The sequence below is a fragment of the Drosophila busckii genome, chromosome 3L (genome assembly GCF_011750605.1).
Source record: "Drosophila busckii strain San Diego stock center, stock number 13000-0081.31 chromosome 3L, ASM1175060v1, whole genome shotgun sequence".
NCBI classification, from domain to species: Eukaryota; Metazoa; Arthropoda; class Insecta; order Diptera; family Drosophilidae; genus Drosophila; species Drosophila busckii.
The window spans coordinates 4,252,065-4,275,411 of record NC_046606.1 but is presented as its reverse complement, the minus strand read 5'-3'; the positions used below and the strand labels follow the sequence as shown (position 1 = coordinate 4,275,411).

General features: G+C 38.0%; 3 protein-coding genes across 4 annotated transcripts in view; 1 reads left to right on the top strand and 2 right to left on the bottom strand.

The window, feature by feature from the left end:
• The window catches only part of LOC108600025 (phosphatidylinositol 4-kinase beta), a 31,981-nt gene extending 18,272 nt beyond the window's left edge, over positions 1-13,709 (bottom strand). Inside the window, exons 1-2 of the mRNA XM_017987343.1 lie at positions 13,525-13,709; positions 12,735-12,917 (exon numbers count right to left, since the gene is read on the bottom strand). The gene's annotated coding sequence lies outside the window, so the exon portion shown is untranslated. The remainder of the gene's footprint in view (positions 1-12,734; positions 12,918-13,524) is intronic.
• On the top strand, positions 8,073-8,634 carry LOC108600026. 2 transcript variants are annotated; one of them, XM_017987346.2, is made up of 2 exons: positions 8,073-8,326; positions 8,378-8,634. In XM_017987346.2, the coding sequence occupies exons 1-2, from the start codon at positions 8,141-8,143 to the stop codon at positions 8,561-8,563; spliced, it is 372 nt and encodes a 123-aa protein (XP_017842835.1). In that variant the 5' UTR covers positions 8,073-8,140; the 3' UTR covers positions 8,564-8,634. The 2 variants fall into 2 exon arrangements, with proteins under 2 accessions (XP_017842835.1, XP_017842836.1); XM_017987347.2 differs by having other exon boundaries at positions 8,075-8,326; positions 8,381-8,631.
• Positions 13,710-20,417: 6,708 nt separating the features above from the next.
• On the bottom strand, positions 20,418-23,334 carry LOC108598545 (ATP-dependent RNA helicase DDX54). The gene is made up of 6 exons (XM_017985229.1): positions 23,263-23,334; positions 22,665-23,205; positions 22,267-22,610; positions 21,799-22,209; positions 21,461-21,742; positions 20,418-21,401 (listed from the first exon to the last, which is right to left on the bottom strand). Exons 1-6 carry the CDS (start codon positions 23,263-23,265, stop codon positions 20,472-20,474), a joined length of 2,511 nt encoding a protein of 836 aa, XP_017840718.1. The 5' UTR covers positions 23,266-23,334; the 3' UTR covers positions 20,418-20,471.
• Between the last annotated feature and the right edge of the window lie 13 nt (positions 23,335-23,347).

Sequence of the window (23,347 nt, the reverse complement as noted above, 5' to 3'; positions counted from 1 at the left end):
AAAATATATGCACATGATGATGATTGACCAAAAAGTTTCCGCATCATGTTGCCAAGCATATTGAACAGTTGCCACAAACTGTTGATTGAACTTGGCAAGTTATACTTTTCGCAATTACGGTAAACATATATCAAATTCAATTTGCCGCACAGCAGCGCAGCTCAAAAGTTGCTGCTGCCACCGCCGCAGGCAAAATTTTTAGGCAGAACATTAAAGTTGAGCAACTTTTTTTAGCTCAAACTTTTGAGCAGCTGTAACTCACATGGGAATTGACTGTGTTATATTATTTTATGTTAATAATTGAAATGCTTATAAATATGTTTGCTTTAAAGCAGCGGCAGCAAAGTAGTAAACAATGCGAACAAATTTTTTTTATATTTCTAACATCGAGTGCCTGTAACTCAGCGAAAAATAAAACCAATTTAACTGTCGTATAACATTTTATGTTGGGCTTGCATTACAATTCATAAACCTATAAGCATGTATGTGTAAAATTAATTATATGCCAAAGTTATAAACAAAAAACTAAACAAACAACACAAATTTCTGTGTAAATATCGCACTTTGATAAGCTGTAACTCAGTGGAATTAGCTCCGATTTCAGAGTTTTATGTGTTGTTAGATTCGTTATGAGCATGAGCATAAAACTGCATTCAAATTTGCATGTTTTAAAATTTTTAATATTTTGGCAAAAAGTTGTGATGTAACCCCTTTAAATTTTTGCCAAAAATGCTGCCGTCTTTATTTCTTAGCAGTTTCTAACTTTAAGCTGCTATATCTCAGCCAAAAAAAATCGCATTGAGCTGTGTTTAGGCTAAATTCATTCATGAGATTGTTATAAAACATATGCTGTTGTTTTGATTAATAAAAATTTGTTTTAACAAAGTTAACGCTACAAATCCAATGCTGAAAATTTACTTTTTGTTTAATTTCAAACTTTGCGCAGCTATAACTCGGCTAAAAAAAATACGATCTATTCAATTTAGACGTACATATGTTCGCGTGAAAAGTACAATTAAAATAAGCATAAATATGTATGTTATAAATATGTATATGGCAAAATTATGCACAAAATAGTAAACAAACATGACAAATTTCTGTGAAATTTTAAGCTTTGTTAAGCTGTAACTCAGCGAAATGTCGTCCGATTTCACAGTTTTATGTGTTGTTAGAATCGTAAAATGCATGAGCATAAAACTACATACAAATTTGGTAGTTTTTAAATTTTTGATATTTTGGTAAAAAATGTGGTAACATCACATCAAAAATGCAAAAAAATTTAAAATCACAAATATAATGATGCAACTTTGTCTTAAACATTATTACCAGCATAAAACAGTAAAATATGTAAAGATCGGTTAAGATTTGTGCAAGTTATGGCTAAAAAGCTAATGCTGGGGCAAGTGAATTTTGCGAACTAAGCGATTTATTAATGAATTATGCTATTTTATATAAAGTTATATTGCTTTAAAGCATAGAATACGACAAATGTGCATTTTAAATGCTTTGAATAAGCTTAAGCTGAGTTATAAACAAAAAGTAAAAGATATAGTAGCATATTATAGACTTTTTAGCACTAAAAATTGCAAGCAAAGCTTGACAAACGCAACTAATTTGTTTGTCAAACTACTTATGCTGAATAGTGTTATAAAATATAAATTTTATATGCTTAGCTCAGCTGAGCCAGCTCAAGCAACAAATCCACTTTATATTGAAGCATATTTTATATGCAAGCGGGTTTTGTTTTTCACATTAAATGAAAAAAAAAACAGCAGCAGCAGAGATAGTTGCGCCTCTCAGCGCACGAGAGAGACAGCAAAACTTTATTTGGAGTGGGCTCAGCAATGTGCAACAGAGCGTAGCATTGCCTGTAATTTGATGTCTGGACATGCCCCATTCACTAGACCCAGGCTGCCCCACTGCTGCTCTCCATTATAAATGGGCAGCCTGCAACAGGAAGTCTGAAAAATCTACGAGTGGCAGCAACAGCAACAGCAACAACAACAAGTTTTCAACAATACTTGCAACAGACACACAGCTTGGGCTGCAAATAAAGCGCATGCCAATGAATTAATATAAATGACTTTGAGTTTTTTTATATTTATGGCTGGGAAACTTGCTGAAAATTATTTAAATTTATGTTCTGAGGCATGTGCAAAAATAATTTGAGTTTTTATTGTTTGCAAATTGTGTGAGAAATTTAAATTCAGACGTAAAAATTAAACTTTCTAGTGAGTTTTTTTTTTGAAAGGCCCCACAAAAAAGGCTTTGAAGCAGCTCCAATTAGATTTTGCCCAGGTGGCCACAAACCAGGGCTGCAGTTATAGCTAAGCAGCTGCGATTTGTGCAGCGTGCAGCTGCAAGAATTGGAGGCAAGTGCGAAGGGAGTTACAAACAACTTTTGTTATCAAATGTCAACGAACTGCTTGGAAATTTAATTTGCATGCACAGCTAATGAACTGTAAAATTTGCAGCTGCAGCAGCAGCAAACAGCGAGCAAGGCCGCAAAAGTTTGGCCGCATTCTCAGCATAGTTTTTTATGCTTGCAATAAATTAGAAAATTCTTTGAGTGCTGCTGACAATGCCAAGCAGCAATTGTTGCTGCTGTTGCTGTTGTTGTTGATTAGTAGGCTTTGCTATAATTTTATGCTTCAAAGCAACCACTTGGAGTTTGTTATTTCATGTTCTACATAGCTTAAGAGTTGCCCCCCATAATTCTATGTGCAACATATGTTGGCTGCATGCAGCTTTCAGCACTTTCTAGTGCAGCGCGTTCTTCTAGGGCTTCGCGCTCTCTCGCGCCCACTTTATGTATGAAATTTATGCCATTAACTGGGACATGACGTCGACTACGCTAAAAACTCATTGAGAGCTTAGACGCAAAGACTCTAATTGGTCACTCTGGCAGTTGTTGCTGGCGTGGGCTGCAGTTTTGGTTTGTCATTATGGATGCTGCTGCTGCCTTTTTATGGCCACATGTGGCAAGCGCGCTAAATTGCTGTTGATTGTACTGCAAGCAGCCTTCATTGCATTCTAAGCTCCATATAAAGAGACGCTAGCTGGCTCGAGTTTTGTTTATATGTAAATAGCTTAGCAGCTTAGCAACAAATAGCAGCATAAAAAATTTATATAGCAACATATGCATACAATTAATTTAAATAATTGAAAGACGAGACGGCAGCTAAAACTTGTGTGCGCTAAATTAATAAATTTTCATTTGCTTTGGCAGCTGAGCTGGAGTCTGCAAGGATAAGCAGCTGCTAGGGTTGGGGGTGTTGACTGCGCAGCATTTGCGCATGGGGCGTGGCGTGGCATACACAAAGGCAACAATAATAGCTGTAAAAATTCATGTGGCATGCCACAAAGCAGCAGCAGCAACTCTGCCTTCAAGTCAACGCTAAAGTTCGCAGCTCATGTTGCTTAAATTAATAGAACGCATTCCTCAACTTTTGTTGCAACTTTTAAGCAACAAATACAGCAATTGTTAACTAACTGTTTTAGCGTTGTGGCGCAATTTATGTAAAATATTTTGCTTTGTTTTGTTGCGCGCGACACAAATACATTTTTATATTTTTATCACTTTCACGTTTGCTACAGTTTTTCGTATATGCAAATTTGCTCAACTCAAATTTACACAACAAAATGTGATTAAAGTTGCCGTTGAGCGGATATGAGATCAGCCATATGCATAGTGCATAGATTTGTTGTTGCAGTGTATGAGCTGCTGCAACTCGAACTGGTTAATGGTTAATGCCAAACTGTAACTGGATTTGCTATGGCATCCGCAATTCTCTTTCAATTGGCTTTCGCTACAGCGAGCGGTTTGCGAACTAAACTTGCAGCGCATTCTTGGCAAACTTGCCACAAAAATGGTTGCAAGTTGGCTGGACAAACAGCTTTCGTTGATTTTTCATTGAGCGGCTACAACGGCATTGAAAACAAGCTGGCTAAGAAGAAGAAGCAGCAGATTAGCTTTGTATAAATTTTATAGCAAATTCAAATCAATTGCAAATAGCAAGTTTTTGTTTATAAACAAAACTGTGATAGCTGCAGCTTAAGTGAGTTTTGGTTTGAAATTTATGTGCTTAGCTATAAAAATTAGCTACGACTTATGCAAGTTAAGCAGCTGTTGATAAAAATTAAGTATACGCGTTTAAAATATTTCAAATAAAATTGTTACATACAGCGCTAACTATATAAGTGGCCCAATACATTATTTGTTTAGCTATATCTTGTAGCAAATTTACAGTTAATAGCTGTAACCAATTTGCCACAGCTGCATAACAACAACAACAATAGGCGACACGTTTTGCTAGCGTATCTAATTTCCAAATACGTTTTTAGTGCCTGTACTTTAGCTCTAGATACAACTTGGAAGGCAACAGCGCGTCAATTCAAATTCTGATATGCATGTGAATTATCTATAGATACTTTTCACGTATGTGTAACAAGGTTAAGCAACGCGTTGTTTGTTTAATGCGCTGCAGCTGCTAACTTAAGCTAGAAAGCCAGCCAAAGCAGCAGCAGCAGTAGCAACAAATGCGGTTAATAAACCGCATATAATAAAGATAAAGCTACACAAATCTCAAGAGATATATAAGCAAAAAATTCTACGTAATCGACTTGTTGCTCTCTCGTTTGCTGTTGCTATTGCTAATATGAAGGTCAACTGCTGTTTGTCTGCTTGGCAGCAAATCAAGTTGAATAACTTTTCTAAACCGGACTAGAGGGCTCGGAAATCATAGAGAGAGATGAGCTGAGCGTCTGTTGCGCTTGAATGAATGTTTGGCGTATGTTTGCCACACTTGGTGGCATGGCAAGCGCATTCATTGTATGCTAATTAGCGCTAGCGTTATAACAATTAAGCTGCAAGCAACCGTTAAGCGCATTAACTGTCTGTCTGGAGTCTTTGCCTTGCCACTTCCTGTGGCATGAGCTTATGCGCATGACAAGGCACTTCAAACAGCTTCAGAGCTGCTGCTTCTTCTTCTAACTGATATGTGCAATTAGCTTGTAAGCAACACTCATCACTAGCTTATGTTAAATTGCAACAACTAAAACTGTTAATAAAGCAATTTATCTATTTTCATTTGCATTTTACATTCAGTTTAGTCTCTACACTAAGTTCAACTGCCTCCAATTGGGCTGCAAGGTGAACGACAATTCCAATTCCAATTTTTATATATACATTTATTTTTTTGCATTCAGACGACTATTAAAATGTTGACTTTTTTTTTGTTGTCAAGCAGTCAGCGCTGCGAATTTTACTTTTTATAGAGCAAGTATAAAAGGCAAATTGTAGTTTAGAGTCAATTGAACTTGGCATAGATTAAGCAACAAATTAGTAAATAGTCCAAAAATCAACTTTAGCTATAAGTAGTGCTGTAATTAAAGCTGTGCTGTAAAGCAATAATTTTATTTATTTTATTTACTTATTTATTTAATGTCAACTATGGACAGTCGACGATGAAAGAAAAGGATTACAAAAAATATTTAAAATTAAATTTAATAATTATTTAAATTTAAGTGCTAAACAGCAACAAATTAGCTACAAATTTAGAATATTATATATTTATTAACCCATTACTACATTAATTCTTTTTGTATGATTTCATCTTTATAATGCGCTTAATAAATTCTTTACTTAAATTCAAGCTCAATGGCTGCTTAATCTACGACTCAAGCTTAAGGCTTCAGGCTCGTCTCGTCTCCTATTGCGCTTTTGCTTGCTTAATTTAAAAACATTTATTTGCTGTCTGAGTGGCAGCAACATCTGCTTGCCACACATATTTAAAGCATAAAACTGCAAATTGAAGTACAGTCTCTACCCCGCCCGACTGCCAGTAAATCAGCTTCATTTAAAGATATATTTCTTGGACTTTGCGCTTGCTATAGCCTTTGATTGTGTGTTGTTGCATGTGCAGCACCAAACCCCAAGCACAAGCGTCAGTTGGCAGCCCGACAGTTGTCATTTGTCTTGCCTCCCACCCGAACCCGCTCATTTATTCTTTGGCTGGGCAACCACCCTGGAAATATGTGTGGGTGCAGCCCTGCAGCGCTCAAGTCAATGTCTGTGGGCGAGGACTCGAACTCGAACTACACGTACTAAAGTGCATTGCTCATTTATAAATAAAGTACGCACTGATGTTGGGTCTGCATATAAAAAACGAGGACAAGTGAAAAATTTTAAAATTTAAATCAAAAGTTCAATGGCATGCGCTGAGACTGACATAACTTTGCCAGTTGTATTCCCACCGTCTTATAAATTGACAAATGTTTAAACATTAAGAAAATGTGCAAAAAGCTTGAAAAGACAAACCTACAATTAGTGTCAGCAACTTTACTTTAGTATTGTATTGTCGATTTGCTTTCTGCTCTTAGTTATGGGCGAAAGTTGAGCTTGAGTTTGAGTTTGGGTTACACAATCAAATCAACGACGTCTATCAATCTTCCAATCAAACTTTAGTTATTGCATAAACTTATTTTAATTGCAGCTTAATGTGCCGCTCATATAATTTTTATGCACTTATGGCTTTTATTTCTTTTATGAGAAAGCATAAGCCAGCGCCTGGCCCCAAAAAACGCAGCTAATGAAAGCTGGAAAAGCGTTGCAGCGCTTTGTGGGAAAAGCGTGACTTGGCAATAATTATGCTTTAGTTGGGTTTATTAAGCGTATAAATATCCGAATGAATTGAAAGAAAATTTACGAGCATAATATTAAAGTTCAAAAGCAAAACATAACACGATTAACAGCAGCATGTTAAAGTTGATAGGAAGCTGTTAAAATATGAAAGTTTAGCAGCAATTGAAAATGTTAAGCTATTATCAATGAATTCTTAGCTACTTAATCGCTAAATGTAGCATTAACAGAAAAATGTTAAATGTTTACAGCTCAGTTTAAATAAAATATGCTTAAAATGTTACATTTATTGGTTTAAACATGTTTTTACCTATTTCATACGTCAGAGCTGAACAAAACATAAAAATGTTAACGCTTAACAGTGCAATGTTAAAGTTTAACAAACGCATTTTTAGCTGCTGGCACTTGCAAATCAAAATGTTAACAGTCTAGTAGCAAAATGTTAACAGTTTAGCTTGAATAACATTTGCTTAAAACGTTACGACTAAATTGTTTAAATATTTAGTATGCATATATATGTTTTTCAGCGCCCCATATGTGCTTCAATAAATTAGTACTATATAAATGGCTTTTTAATTCAATGTAAATTGCTTTTGAGTGTTTACAACAAAAGCATTGCTCAATTTATGACAAACTAAAAATGCTAAACGCACACTAACAAACAAAATAAATAAATATAAATAAATAAAGTAGGCGGCGCAGTGAGTAAGTTAAGTCACTGACGTCACTAATAATAATGAAATAATGCGCATATATAAATCAAAGAATTTTTGTTTAAAGCGAACGGAAATTGCATTTGCTGCATACGGAAGCGCCACAGAACTTGACAATATATGAATAAGTATATATAACTATATAGACTAGACGCAGCTTTTGTGCACGCCAATTGCGTATGACTTGGACTTGGACTTTGCACTGAGCAGCTAAATTAAGCTAGCATATAGAATAGAATGGAAATTAAATAAAAAATACTTCAACAGAGTGCGGCAGCGTCTTATCAACAGTCGCAGCTTAAGAGAGAGAGCGACAGCGACATAAATAAGCGCATGAGACAGCAGCTGAGATCGAGACTGAGAACTGTGTGTGTTTATAAATAAGTCGGCGACTATCAATTTGTAGGCGTAAATTATATATATAAATAATATATGTGTGTGTCTACACACACCCAAAAGCGTATATTGCATATATTTAATAATAATGATGCCTCAGACTGTGAACTGTGACTGCTTTTGTTTGCGCCTGAAGAGCAGAGGGGTGGGGCGTGTTAAATTTATTCAAGCTGCGCTGGTATGTTAGGAATTTTGATGAGCGCGTCGCGCTCTTTATATGTATGAATGAAATTTCCATATAGAGCTGCCTGCTGCTGCTTGCAATTTGGGTTACAATGAAAATTGAAATTCCATTTCCAGGCAGCATGCGCTGGCTACAAAAACAAATACAAATTCAGTTTTGGCGCACAAGTGTCAACAACAAAACTGTGTTTTTATATTTATATTCAACATGACTATTATCAAGGCTGCTGATATTTTAGATGAACCGCATTTGGTTGCGCCTTGGTGCTATTTGAATTTCTTGCGCTACTTTCAGCGCCGCCATCCAAGCTATGAACGCGAGCGACTGTTGCATGAAGCGCTGCGGCTTTGGGAGCAGCTTAGCCTAACGCAGCGTCGTCTGTTTGAGCGTGAGGTATGAGCCTGGCTTTAATTAACTAACTGGATAATTTAATTGTTGCTTCAGCAGCGCATCTTGGCACGCATTAAGCGTCTGGGCAAACTTGCTCCCAAACGTCGTGGACGTCGCAATATTGTAAAAGCTACAGCCACTGGTCAGCGACGTCGCACTACAGTCAGACGTCTGATATACGACAAACGTCCAGCTGGCAGTACATTACGCAAGAGACGCCTCAACAAGAAACGTGCTTAGACTCCCATAAATAATTCACTTAAATTAAATAAACTTTTGTGGCAGCAAACATTACTAGCTATTGTTTAATACAAATTGTAACTCTGCTATATTTTTTAAGCAACTAATTTAAGCTTTTTAATAAAAGCAGCTTACCCCTTTTCAATTATTTGTTGCTTAAGCAATTAGCGCAGCTGAAAAGACGAAATGTAATTTAAAGTTTCGAGTCCATTAGACTGCTTGGCTTGGCCGACTAGCCCGCGCATTAAAGCTAATTAACATGGTCAAAAGGCATGTAATGTGACTGAGGCGTAGAGCGAGCGACTAACATTCTAAGTTAGCAAATTATGTAAGTCAGAGTTCAGCGACGTTCAACTCTCCCTCTCAATTGGTAACGCCTGAGTGGAGCAGCTAACAGTGTTAGACAGAGATAGAGCGAGAGCGACACAAGTGCGTAATAGCAAAAGTTGGCGTGTTTTTTGGACAATATGCAAACACCTTGCGGCGTTGCTGGGGCTTTCACTTTTTTGCACGCTTTGTGCAGCTCTTTCAAACGTTATGGACCATTTGCAGCTAAGAGGAAGAGCAAGAGCGCGCACTTCCGTTTTGGGCAGCTAATGTCAACAAGCGTTTCGTTGTTCCAAGTAAGCAGCTTGCTTTTGTTTTGGCCTCAAGCTAATTTTCAGCTTTTGTTTATCAACTAATTTTCAAGTGCATACAACAGAAAATGAATTTAAATGAGCAATAAAATAAACAGCAAAAATATAAATTGAACAACAGAAATTCTACGCATTTGCTTTATCGCCTCATAAACAAAACTTTGCCTCGAGGCTTGAATGAAAAACTAAAAAGATATTTACAACAACAACAAGCATGAGCATGAGCAACAGCAACAGAATAACAATAATAATAAATGCAACGGATGCGTTGTCCGGCAAGAATGCGGGCAGACATATATACAAACAAATATGTGCATAAGCATAAGGGCTAGAGAGCGGCAGTGGGGTGTGGGCAGAAGTGCAAATGAAGCGTTGACCCAATAGGCAGCAACAACAACTCTATAGATATAGATACAAGCGTGAAATATTTCTGAAGTAGAAATTTTATAACTGACAAGCGCAAGCATAAAAAGAAAACTTTTTATAATATTTGTTAGTTTTGGTTATCGAATAAAGCAACGATAGTTACTTTTGCTTGTATTTTTATATTTATTTTAAACTTTTTATGATATTTGTTAGTTTATGTTAACGAATAGCGCAACGAAAATTACTTTTTCTTGTATTTTAGCAACTTTTTCTTATAGTTTTATATATATTTTGCTAATATTATTATATGTTTGTATGCGTTTCTTTTAAGCAATTAAGAGCTTGTCCATTAGTATTATTGCAACTCAATTAAAACGCAGCTTGTGGCAACTTTTCGTTGCAGTTGCTGCTGCTTTGCGGTTTCATAATCTATTTGTGGCAGCAGCAGAGAAACTTTTGATTACAGCATCAAACAAAATAAAATGCGCATACGCACTAACAACTTGTCAGTTAGTTAAACAATATTGTTGTCTATCTCACTACTACGCTTGTGTCAATAAATTAATTAACAATTTTAATTTCCGCTAGCCAAGTTGAAGTGAATGCCAAAATTGGTATTGTTTGCTACGAAAAATGAAGTCAGAGTAACGTGGCCGGGCCAGGCCAATTGGACAAAGTCGAACTTGTATTGAATTTCGCTCCAAAGCTGTGTGCAAGCGAGATAGCAAACACTTTGTGTGATGTCGGAAATCATAAACTGGTTCGCTCGCTACTTGTCTCTGCCTAAGACTTAAAAACAAAAAAAAAATTGTTAAAACACGCGTCACATTTTGCACCAATTTAAGCGTCTTATGTATAAAGCCGTCCATAACTGTTGCGACTTAACCCGAATACCAAAAATATAACAAACAGTTGTTAAAGCTTTGTAAGCTTTGTAGGATTTATGTTAATTCTGTTTAGTCATATATACATATATACACATATTGTTGTGATTAAAACAATTCAAGCGAAAAATAATATGTAGGGTCACGTATTTGCATATAAAAAAAATGGTAATTAACTATAATTACACTTTATTTATTTATAATATTACTCACTGGCAAGCAATTGCATTTAAATTAGCGAAATATGGCAAGTGGAACGACAAACACTAAAATATTTCTTAGTATTTTCTATACAAGTTTAGCATATTTTTGTTTCACTCTGCGACTCAGTTGCGCTCTTTTAATAATAAATAAATATTTGGCTATGTATTCGCACCTGAGAGCATTGAGCAAACAAAAATAAAACACAAAATTGCACAAGCAGCAGCAACAGCAACAACAACTCAACAAAAGTTGTACAATAAGCAAAGCATACAAAAGCATTCCACAAAAAACAAAAACAAAATAACATCATTAGAAGCTTTGGCGACCACAACAAAGAATAAAGCGAAAAGCATACGAAACGAAAACGAAATTACAGAGAATGGAACGAAATTAAAAACAGAACTTTAAAAGCAGCGGAACTTTGTAACAACACAAAACAAAGCTTAAGATAGAGCGAACGAGTTGGAGAGCGGGCGAGAGCGAGAGCGCGCGCAACAAACAGTTACAATTAAAATTGTTGTTGCTTAGTTTTTAGGCTTGTGTTTTGCACCTTGTTTAAGGTATTTAACGTACTTTTGTTATTGTCTATGGAGTTCAATGACATTTGCTTGTGCGCTTTTTATTTTTGCTGCAGATTCACTTTGGCTAAAGTTTATAAAGTAGGCAGCGTGATAAATTAGAAGCAACAAACTGACAATTGCAGCAAGCGCTTATCGCCGCAACGAATGCAATGCGTAGTAAGCCAAAGGGGGGGCTGAGAAGAAAGGATTGGACTGCTTGCCACTGGGGCAACAACAGCAAAGTAAACAAGCTCGATAAGCGGCCATTGGCCGGCCGGGTGCAGCACATCGTTCAATTAAACCAGGAAGCGTGCAACTCAACGCTGCAAGCAGCCGCACGCTTATAATGTCACATTCCTCACGCGCTCTCCCTCTCTCTCTCTCTCTCACAGGCACGTGGCGTTTTATAGCCCTGGCTCTAGTTTGTAGTTTGTATGTTTTTATTTCTATTTGTGCAGCTCTTTGCTGCGTGCTTTCTATCAACTGATTGCAATCAAGCTAAGTCAGTTGAAGCCAGCGCAACAGCTCAAAGCAAAAGCCGCAATAGCCAAAGAATTTAACGCCAAACTAAAAAAAAACACTTGGTGTAGGCGTTAAACTTAAGCCATAGAGTCAAGGGTGCTAATTTGTAATGCTAATTAAATGTTTTGAGCTTCGAAACTTAGCTCATAGCTATTGAGAGAGAGCTGCTGGCAACGTCAGTTCCAATATATTCAATTAGAATTCATTCAAAAGGTTCATTGGACAGTTCAGTTCATTTCATTTCCATTTGATTGCCGCAAAAACTTGTTTAGGCAACTAAAGTGGGAATATTTATATTAAATTAAGCAACTGGCAATTCTAATTTATATCAAAGATTCCAGTTTTTCTACTATATAATCTTTAAATCTAAATAGTAAAAGCAAATACAAGTATATTTTGTATTTTAAATTGTAAATCTTTACATAAAAGGCGTAGCACCTATTAATTGCTGCATGGGAGTTCCAACAAGATAATCAATAGATTTCAGCATATATAATAAAAATTTACTTTTTTAAGAGGTTTGTTATGATTTACTAACATTTCTGGTTCAGTTGGGGGGCTTCCTAAACTCAAACAGTGTGTATCTTATCAAGAACTCTCCAGGCACAAGGCAAAGGCAAAAAGCAAAATGTGCCCACTTCAGCAACCGTTATCTTAACTTTTGTATGCTCAAAGGCTGTACCACAAGCTGTACTCTCTCTCTCTCGCTCTCTGTCACTTACTTGCTCTGCTTGCAGATAAGAAAGGCCAGGCAACCGAAAAAAATTGACTGCTGCTGCAATAACAAAAACAACAACAACAAGCAGTAAAGAGAGATCAACAACAGCAAGTGCGGCGACCCTTTCTTTCGTTGTGCCTTTTTATGCACGAAATCGTTTAAGAGGCAGGCAAAAAGCAACACAAAAAAAAAAAAAACAAGTCAGGTGCACGCCATAGTTAGCGAAGAAGAAGAAGCAAACGTCATAGTATGTTTGTATGTTTATAGTGTATTGCTTACCTTTTAATTTGCAATTGTTGCAACGAGTAATTAATTCCTTGTTAGTAAAGCGGCGTAATCCACAATTTGTTGCAAATGTTGTTACAGTTGTTGTTGTTGTTGCTATTGTTATAAATACAATAATTTATGTATGTTGTTGGCTTTAACACTTTCACTTGTATTTTGTTGCTTTTGTTATTATTGCTATTAGAAATCACAAACAGCGCAAAAATATTTCAATTATTATGTTGCGCTCTCTTACACACACACAAACACTCACACTCATACATGCATTTGTAGCGTAAACTGCAGGTGAGCATTATGCGGTCACACTAAATTTTTGGTGTATTTTGCTTAAAGACAAACAACAACAACAAAAACCAACAGTGCCAAATGCCCAGAAATAGTTGCTCATTTGACTTGCACTTGTGGTTTGCTTTGCTTACTCTTGTTGTTTTTGTTGTTGTTGTTGCACAACGAGCACAAACTACAACTACAACAACAGCTACAACTACAAGCTCAAAATCCCAAATACGAATTGCGGCTTGCAAAAAAAAATCTCGTTACGCTTATGCATGTGTGCGTGCGTGTGTGTGTGTGTGTATGCCCGCTTGTCTGTTTGCCTACGTTTGTATGCGTGTATTTCTAGAAATATAAATGACAATTCGACGACACACTTGTTTAAATATTTGAAATATCTTGCGAATTTAGCCAATCATTGCTTTATTTTGATTGCTTTAATTATTCATTTGTATATAAGACGCGCGCATTTTTGGTTTTATACACAGACGGCACACCTAAATACACTTACACATATACACAATCCCGCACATGTACAGCACACACACCTGGTTGGCGTGCACACTTGCAGCAATTCTTTTTTGCACAATATTCTCAAAATATTGTTGAGCTAGTGTATTCAATAAACTATTTACTGCAATTGCTTTGTTTTACTTTAAACACGACGAACAAATTATGCATGTGAAACTATAAACGCAAAATCGACCGACACACGTCCGACGCGTCTTCTTATTTTTTTCGAATGTTTTTTTTTTGTTGTCGATGGCGTCGCCGCTGACGTTAATCGTTATCTGTATGAAGTATTGGGACGAGCTCGAACATGTTGGAACGATACAATGTTGGTATTTTTTTGGTGCCGGTTATTTTTTCATTTTCTTTTTGAAGTAATAATAATATGAGCGAGCAGTGTGGGAATATAATCTGCGAACAAGATATTTCTAAAAATATACTTCGCTCAGCTGCACAACGGCATAACATTTCCGCTGTTTCCTCTCTTGCTCGTTCAAACATCGAACATCTCTCAATTGTACAAAATAATCGATAAGTCCCGGGCGGGCGATTGCTAATTAAATGGCATTTAAAACAAAAAGTAAAATATGAAACAAATTGTTGTTTATTAACAACATCTTTTAAATTTCACAGCTGCAAGTTCAATATGGCGAGCTAGTTAAAAGACGTTTGCTTGCTATGAATATTAATTGCTGAATATTGTGGACAGTAGCGGTGGCGCGCTTTGGGCAGATTTGAAAAGCAATAAAGTAGAACACACTTAACAATAGTTGGTATATTTAACGGACATTTATATTTACTTAAGTAAATTTGGCATTGTAAGAACCACAACCACCCGCTGTTGCTGCTTCTGTTGGTCGCTTCTGCACTGATACCAAGAAAATGCGCTGACGCTGCCTTTCAAGAGTTTTCTGGCACAATGCATGTGTATTTTGTTTTGCAATGACACTCGCTGATAAAAATAACATGCATAAATTTACCCCTAAAAGAAAACTAAGCAAAGCAAAGCAAATGTCAATGACTCATCCATTGTCATCAACGTGTGCGCCCGCCGAGTAGCGTTGAGGTCGTGGCCGTAGCTTTTCCGTGCTGACTGATTGATTAGTTTGATTTTTGCCGGAAGTGGCTAAAAATCAAAGCAGCCTGTCCATTTGATATTTGGCACACACACACACAGAAAACTACAAAGTGGATTTATTAGCAGCAAATGCATTAATATCTTTCGCTTTTATTTTTATAAGCGTTTGCATTCTCAAAGCCCCGCTGACATAAATTGAATAATGCGTTTTTAAGTGACGCTTAGACGCATTCTTCAGTAAATTGTGCAATTGCTCAAAGTGCTCGGACTGACTCTTGCTTATGCGGGACACAAAGTCTGCTTCAGAATTAGACATCAATTCTACAAATGTTTCAGTAGCCTGCAAACAGACACACAATACACACAGCAACAGAAACACGCACACATGTTGATAAGAGATCTGAAGATTAGAGCCGTCAAGTGGTCCAGCTGCAGCAGCAGCAGCGGCAGCAGCAGCCTGAGCTCAGTTCAACAATCTGTGAATAGGGCGCTCAAAATGGACATTGATGACAACAATTGGAGTGGGGAGGAGTAAAGAGAAATTCCTCAACTAGTTGTTGTCGTTACTTCTTGTCGCCGCATTGCTCTTCAAACTAATTTGTACAAAAGGCTGCGTTGGCGGCCCTTAGCCATAGCAAATAGTAGTAGGAGTGGAGGAAGTACAGCAAAAACTCATAAGCATGGGCCGCGGCTTCGGCTTCAAAACAAATAGAGGGAGAAGCAGAAACAAGGCAGTTGTCGAATATTAAATTTGGCACGCACTCGATTCTCACACAAGGGTGCTGCCCTCTTTGCCACACCCAAAATAAAATACTCCAAAACTGGCAGAGAACTGGCAGGCAAATCCCAAAGAACATGATTGTGTGGCCACAGCGACGACAAATGAAAAATGGTGGAGTTTTCCGCATATTTTTGTGTACAATACACTCAAAGAAAATATGTAAAAAATGCATGCATTTGAGTTGAGCACCCAACTGTCATAAATAAAAAAATTCTACTACTAAGTGCTGCCAACATTTTTCTGGCAGTGCAGCCTCTCATAAAATTCGCTATAGCGCCCATTCAACCAACATATCGATCTGTGTGTGTGTGCAAAGAGCCATGAGAAAAGCGCAAACTGTAGGCACAGCCTCGTGGAAATCCAGTAGCGAGCCCGGCTTATGAACAAGCAACAGGATTAGGATTAGTTTGCCATGTTATTGCATACAAATATGCCAAGAGATTTCTTGCACTCAGTCCCGCATATCAAATGTAAACAACATGAAATCAATATAAATTATGACGATGAAAATTTTCATAGCTCAAAATTTAATCAAATCAATTACGAACACAGTGCCAGCCAGAAGTATGCTCACACGCAACAGAAACGTCAGCTTGCTGACATAGAGACAGCTGCAATAATGCCTGAAGAGAGAAATGTGAAGAGTTGTGGTGGGGAGCTGAAGTTGCAGTGCGGGACAACGAAATCAAGAAAACAAATTAACTTTTTATGGTATTTTTATAGCTTTTATTTGTACTGCGGGCATGGAAAAAGTTCGTAGAAGCCAAGAGATAGGTAAACAATGAAAATATCCGAGACTGCTGCCAGCCAAGCTTAACTCAATTGAGTGTTTAATTAGTGGCAATTTGATTATCAATAAAAAAAACAGCCTAAAGCAAGCCAAATAACTGAGACATTAGAGGAACTTAAATTTATTATTGATAGAAAATTTCGAAAATGCATTTTCTGTTTTTCAATGTTGTTTCTAAGCGCTCACACTTCCCCGAAACTTCTACCTCAGAGGCTGTCAGAGTTTTTGAAAGATGGAACCAAATGTAAACTGATTGTAAACATGTGTAAGCATCTAAAGAAAAAAAGTGCGTGAACAAATCGTTTTTATGACAGCTAGAGTGGGGCAGCAGCAGCAGCAACTGGAGGCGCCACAAAAATAAAAAATTGTATAAATGAAACTGCAATTTATCAAAAAAAAACGTTTCAATAAAAATACAAAATTGCAGCTGCTTAAACTCAAATCTCAACTCAACAATAATCAAACATTGTTTGCATAATTTACGCAAGAGGCGGACCGAGGCTAAAGGGGGTGTGGCCGCCAGGCATATTTGCCTAATTAATTAATGTCGGACTACTATATATGGCGCCAGACACTGGACATTGGCACAGCAGACTGAGTATGGAGGCTATCTTCATGAACAGTTTCGTGGATAATTACAGTATTTCAATTTGATGTGAATGTTGTGATTACGAAAGTGCCAGGCGTGTTTATGTACATACTTCTATATATATATATATATATAAAGCTTAAGAGCTTGTGCATCTGACAGGCACTTGAATGGGAGAGTGAGAGACAACGCACTCACACTCACACACACACACACACACATCACATCACATTCCATTTACACATTCCCCTTAGACTGAGGTCAGCAGCCAATTAATTGTGGACTATTTGGTCTCGGCTGTCGTGTCACGAAGCAACAACAAAGCGTTCCAATTGAGAAAACTATATATTTATCAGTGAGTAGCTGCTGTGCCGACTTGCTCCAATAGCATTAAACTATAAACTATATTTAGCGCGTTTGCCTTTTGTCAGATCCTGTGCTTATTTTTAGTTAACTTAGGGGGAGAGATCTCTCTGAAATGGCATGTTTCCAATAGGTTGTGACAAATGTGCAGTTCGCTTAAGTAGCACACAAGCCGAAGCAGCAGCATCAACCCCCCAATGAAGATGCAAGAATTTCTGAGGAAGTTGAGCTACAGCAAAGCTTCACTAAAGCGAAAGAAACTTTAATACATAAATCTGAGAAATATTTTCTTAATACAAAACAAAAGTTAAGCAGAATCGGAGACAGAACTGAATTCACTGAGGGTTTAATAAAAAGAGTTGAAGGCTTTTACTTATTTAGCCTATTCGACTATTGACTTATTTAGCAAAGGAATCTGTTGTACATCATTTAATACTTCTGAGAAATTTTCAAAAAATATACCAACTATCAAAATAGAGTAAAAGTTATAACAAACCTCTTCCCTTTAATTCGCCTTTGGACTAAAATCAAAATTATTATGACACTAATTTGAAATCTCTACGTTTTGCTTTAAATTCAATTCTAGAATTAGCTATCAAATCTTGACTGTATCTTGTATGCGTAAGCACTAAAATTATATTGAAAATCTTTGTATAAAGAGCGTGCTAAAAGGCAAACGAGCACTGCACTTGTGCACAGCAGGAATTTCATGCCTTATAAAGCTTGAGGTTTTGGGAAGACGGGGGGGACGGACAAGCGGGCACCCTTATGGGCCCAAGAACATACACTATCTAACATATATATTTTTAGGGCGCTAAAGTCCCCAAAAAAAAAAACTAAACGCTTGGGCATCAACAGAATGCATCATTTTGAAATTACTGTGGGGGACAATAGTCTCTCTATCTGTAACAATCTGCAGCAGGCAGAAGCTTCTGGTTCTGGCTTTGTTATGTTTGTGTTCCGGACGAATTGAATTTCTGTTTCCTTTTGTGTTCCACTTTAATGCTGAATATATGTTTATGGAATGCCAGGCACTGGCGATTTATAGTGTGTGTGCTCCCATATGCGCTATATATACATATATATATATATTTTTTTTTTTTGTTGGGAGGGTGCTCTTCATGTAGTTCACACCATTTCGCCAGGTATTTTTATCAAAACACTTTTCGACATCTGTACCCAATAGAGCCAATGAGTGCACGCCCAGTGGGAGATATATGTTAGATCCGCTATTAATGTGCTTTGCTTGTTATTGAAGCAATATTTTGAATTGCTGTGGGTATTAATCGTTGTTATGGCTGCATTCCTATCAAGCTAATGGATACTTTGGATTGCGACAACACTTATGAAGAACTAAGATTAATAACTTGCAGGAATTTTAAAACTCTAGGGGAGAATGGGAAGACACAATTAGAATTGGAAGTTTGTTGATTCAAGAGACATTGCTAGTTGGCGAAGAAATCAATCAGAGCAAGGAATGTGCTTCCAAAAATGTGTTAAAGGGTTCAAATTATGAAAAAGAGAGTTGCATCTTCGAGTTGCAGATATTTCCTTTTAATATTTTAGCAATCTGAACATATAGTCGTTAAATTTAACGTTTATCATGCTCTTGCTTGAAGTAATAATTGAAGTTGAAAACTCTTAATAACTTAATGACTTAGAAAAAGTAAAGTTTCTAATTGATCGCACTAAACTAGACCTTGAAACGAACATTAGCAGAAAGTAATGTTCCACACACACACACACAATTTCAATTATGAAGTCATTATAAATGAAATAAGCATTTAAAGGACCCTCGACAGCATGTCGCAGCGTGAAAGAGTCCTTTTTACCCATAGAGTGCGAAAACCCAGAAAACAAATTCAACAAGCGCTGTAATATGAGTTAGAGCAGAGAGAAACTGTGCCTGAGGGTTGCTGACAGCACTGAGCAGACCAGAACAGACTGAGGCACTCAGAGTTATTATTTGGTTTATTTGAACCCGCGCAATGCACAACACGTGACCGGCGTGGCATCTGTGAAAGGGACACCCTCCCTAAAAACAAAAAAAAAACAGAAAGCAAATAGCGCCTGAGGGAGTACAGTCATGCCCGCATGAGCATTAAAGCTATAGAGATGACAAAGCAGCAGCTTGATTGATATTTTGGATTTTTAAATTCTAATTACAACTGAAGCGTTGACTGACTTTAGCACGATATAGAGACACCCTCAAAGGCTAAACAGCTGTTATGTTGATGCAGGCGAAAGCCTCAAGCACAGTTGATGGATGAGTGTGCTCCGGAGCAGTCACAGATCTTAGCCGTATGCTTCGAAACAAAGAGTAATTACAGACACTTTTCGTTTGTGTCATGACCAACGGGGTGCAATTGGTCCTAGCCCACGTTCTGGCGTGCGTGTCATTGTTAGACTTAGGTTAGGTGTGGTCAGACATTCCTAGAAATAAGGTTTTTTGCCTGTACACGAAGCACACCCCCAAAACAAAATTCAATCGTGTGTCGCACGCACTCTCCTGTCCTCTCCTGTCTGCTTGCATATTTGGGTCATGTTTCTTTTTACACAAAATTAACCTCACATGCGTGTGCTGTGCCTGCAACCTTTATTCATTGGTATGGGTCAACCAGATTAAGCATAAACTACTGACAAGGGAATTTAGAGACTGAAGCAAGAGTCACATTAGTCTAGCCTTTGCATATGTAATTAGTGAGGAGCTCCATTTATGTTTAGATAAATGTTAGTAGTAAGCTAATCTCTGCCTCTGCACACACGCCCTTTTAGCTAATATTTGTCTCTAGTTTTCAGTCTCATTTCCTGCCTCAGTTCGTAAATAGTTTAACAAGTCTTTGCGCCGGCGCACGTGCAGACTCAAGAGTTTGAGGCAACCCCTAAATATACTGGAAGACTGCACTTCATCAACTTTCCTTGACACTACGTAAATAGGAAAATGCAATTCACACATTTTGTTTATCTTTGGGGAACGTTGAAGTAACCACGCTAATTGTCTGTCTTGACAGACAAAGGATCTGAAAAGGCTTTGAGTGCCAAGAAGTATTTAAAAATAGACAGCTGAACCAAGAATTGATATGAATCAGCTCAAAAGTATTTGCATATGCTTAAAAAGAATTTACAACATAAGATAAAAGGATCTATCTAATATTTCTACGGGATGAGTGCATTAGTTGGATGAAGGACATGATATGAGAGTTATTTAAATTATTAACAAGTTTGCAAGTTTCATTTTGTTAGATAAATATATCTATGTATATTTTTTACACAATTTCTATAATAAACATCTCTCATATACAGCATTTAGTTAAGTTTAATAAAAGTAACCATTACCTTTATGTCAACTATTTGCGCTTTCTCATGCCGCCTCTACCACCGCCTCCTCCTCCTCTACCACCACCAGCTGCTCCTCTCTTTTGTGGTGCTGGTCTTTGGCTCTTGCGTGTGCTACGCTTACGATTCTCTGCCTTTTTAGTAATATTATCCTCCTGTCGCTTCTTGATATTCTCCAGACGCATGCGCGACTTGACAATTTGTTCTGGTTTGCGCATTTCCTTGTCGTTGCCGCTAATGCGCTTCTTAAGCTCCAGCTTGGCATTATACCGTGCATGGCGACCCACAGGATAACGTTGCGCATGCGACAGCGGCTTGAAATTGTCATCATCGCTGTCGGCGTTCTCGCGCTGCAGCTGATCCTCAATCTTGGACTTCTCCTTCCATGTGTTGTAGCGTCCAGTCTTAAAGCTGGCGGGTATCCAAGCGCCCGACTCTGTGCGTATTTTATTGGCACGCGGATCCTGCACAGCCACCATTTTCTTCTTTATGCGATCCCATTTCTTCATGCCTGGCTTGTGCTTAACCTCTTGGTTGTTGCGATCTGTTACAGAGAACTCCGCATTTCGTGCTTGACGCTCAAAGTTATTGATAGCCAAGCCATCCTCTGTAGCCTTATCTGCTGACTGATACGGCACATAGTTCTCCTCATCCTTTGTTTGCACCTTGCGTTTCTTTTTCTTTTTGTCTGCATATAGCGAGTCCATATTTTGACGCTTCTTGGGCGCTACAACTTTAGCAAAGGCACTGCTAATGGCATCATCATCAGCGTTGGTAATATTCTTGGTCTGCTTAGATTCCACTTCCTTTTGGGCTTCAGTGTTTTCCTCTTTTTCGCGTTGCATGCGAAACTTTTCAATAACCTCAGCATGCTGTGAGCGCTTCTCCTTCATCACCACAAAAGGCACGGATTTCTGTGTGGTATTCAGCTCAAAGATGGTCTGCAAGCAAAGCATAAACATATAATAGGGTTCTATTTGTATAAATTGGCATAACTCACTCCACCAGGACGGAAATTGCGCATTTTCACCAATATATCATGTTTCTCGTCCTCCAATTTACGCTCTGCTTCAGCAACAGCAGCTTCGGATTTCGCATTAAGCTGTTGTCCACTTATCTTGGCAGCCTGTTCCAGCACGGGCACTGCATGAAAGAAATCCTCCAGCGTTTTCAGCGCAAAGAACTTAATTTTCTTAGCACGCGCATTGGCATCAGTGGAAGCAACAGGACGTGAGCTTAGATACTTCTTATAAGCATTCTCGCTGGTGCGCAAAACGCCCGCCTAAAAATCATAATAAATATTAAAAATTTGTAAGCAATTAATATACTAAAGCTTACAATATGATGACTTTTCTTTATATCTGTGATACTCAAGTGTTCCTCCTCCATCAAATCTTGTGGTACAGTACCAATTGCAGTATTATCATTTATATTAAACGGACGATTGAGAAACAAATGCAGATCCAGCAAATGCGAGGTGTCGTCTGTAGAGAATATGGAATAGGCTGTGCCTGTGCGTCCGGCACGAGCACAGCGACCCACGCGATGCACAAACAGCTTGGGCATGCCTGGAAAATGTAGATTAACCACATAATCCAGACTGGGTATGTCTATACCACGAGCTGCTACATCTGTGACTATTAAAGCGGAAACTTTCTTGCAGGCAAACTTGGCTGTGTTGATTTTACGCGCTGAAGGATCCAAACTGGAGTAGACCGATGTATTGGAGATGCCAGCTTCAGTTAAGATCTGCAATGTTGAAATATAAGTTAGTATGCGACTTGCTAACGTCCAAGCTTAACTCACAAATGATATGAGCTCCACATGATGCTGTGTGCCCGCAAAAACCACAGTCTGTGCATCCTTGGGTATAACATATTTCAGCAGAACTACCAAAGATGTGTAGCGTTCATCTGGGCGACAGTATAGAAACTTTAATGCCAAAGCATCAGGCAGCTTGGATTCCACATCCAGACGTATAAGCACGGGATCATTTAAGCCGGCGCGTGCAAATTCTACCAAGAGCTTGGGCAATGTAGCCGAAAACATGACCATTTGGCGTGAGGAGGGCAAACGATGTAGTGTCTCATTAAGCTGTTCACCAAAACCCATTTCAAACAGACGATCCGCCTCATCAAATACCACATATTCTATTAAACAACACAAAATTAATACAGTTTCATTAAGGATTCACTGCCACTTACCTATGGAGTTCAGCTTCAGATCCATTTCCACGCACAAATGCAGAAAACGACCTGGTGTGGCCACTATAATATCTGGACATGTGTGTATAGCCGAAAACTGTGAGTCCATTGAGTCTCCACCCAGCACCAATATAGTCTTCAGTTCCATAAAGCGTCCCAGGTCCTTTATAAACTTATATGTTTGCACTGCCAGCTCACGCGTGGGCGACAGTATCAACGCACGCGCACCCTTTGTCGGTTCACGTCTCTGCAGCTTCTCAAACATTGGTATCAAGAAACAAGCCGTCTTGCCGGAACCTGTCTTGGCCATAGCCACCACATCGCGTCCCTCCAATATCAATGGTATGGTATTCCTCTGAATAGGTGTGGGCACTTTGTAGCCACGTTTTGTAATGCCTTTTATCAAATCGAAGCCCAGTCCCATGGACTGAAAGCCACCGCTCTTTTTTGATTTTGGTCTCGTCTTCAGAATATCATCGCCACGTTTATTATCCTGGTCCAGAGACGGAAATCCGGGAATTTCATCACCTGACTTCTTGCCCTGCGATAGAGTAGTTTAAATAACAAGTGTCAACCCATTAAATTGCTCTTTACTTACCATTTTTAACAAAATATTAACGTTATTTACGAGCGAAATTCATTTACACGTGCGCCTTCAAATCGACCTGCCACCACACTAATAT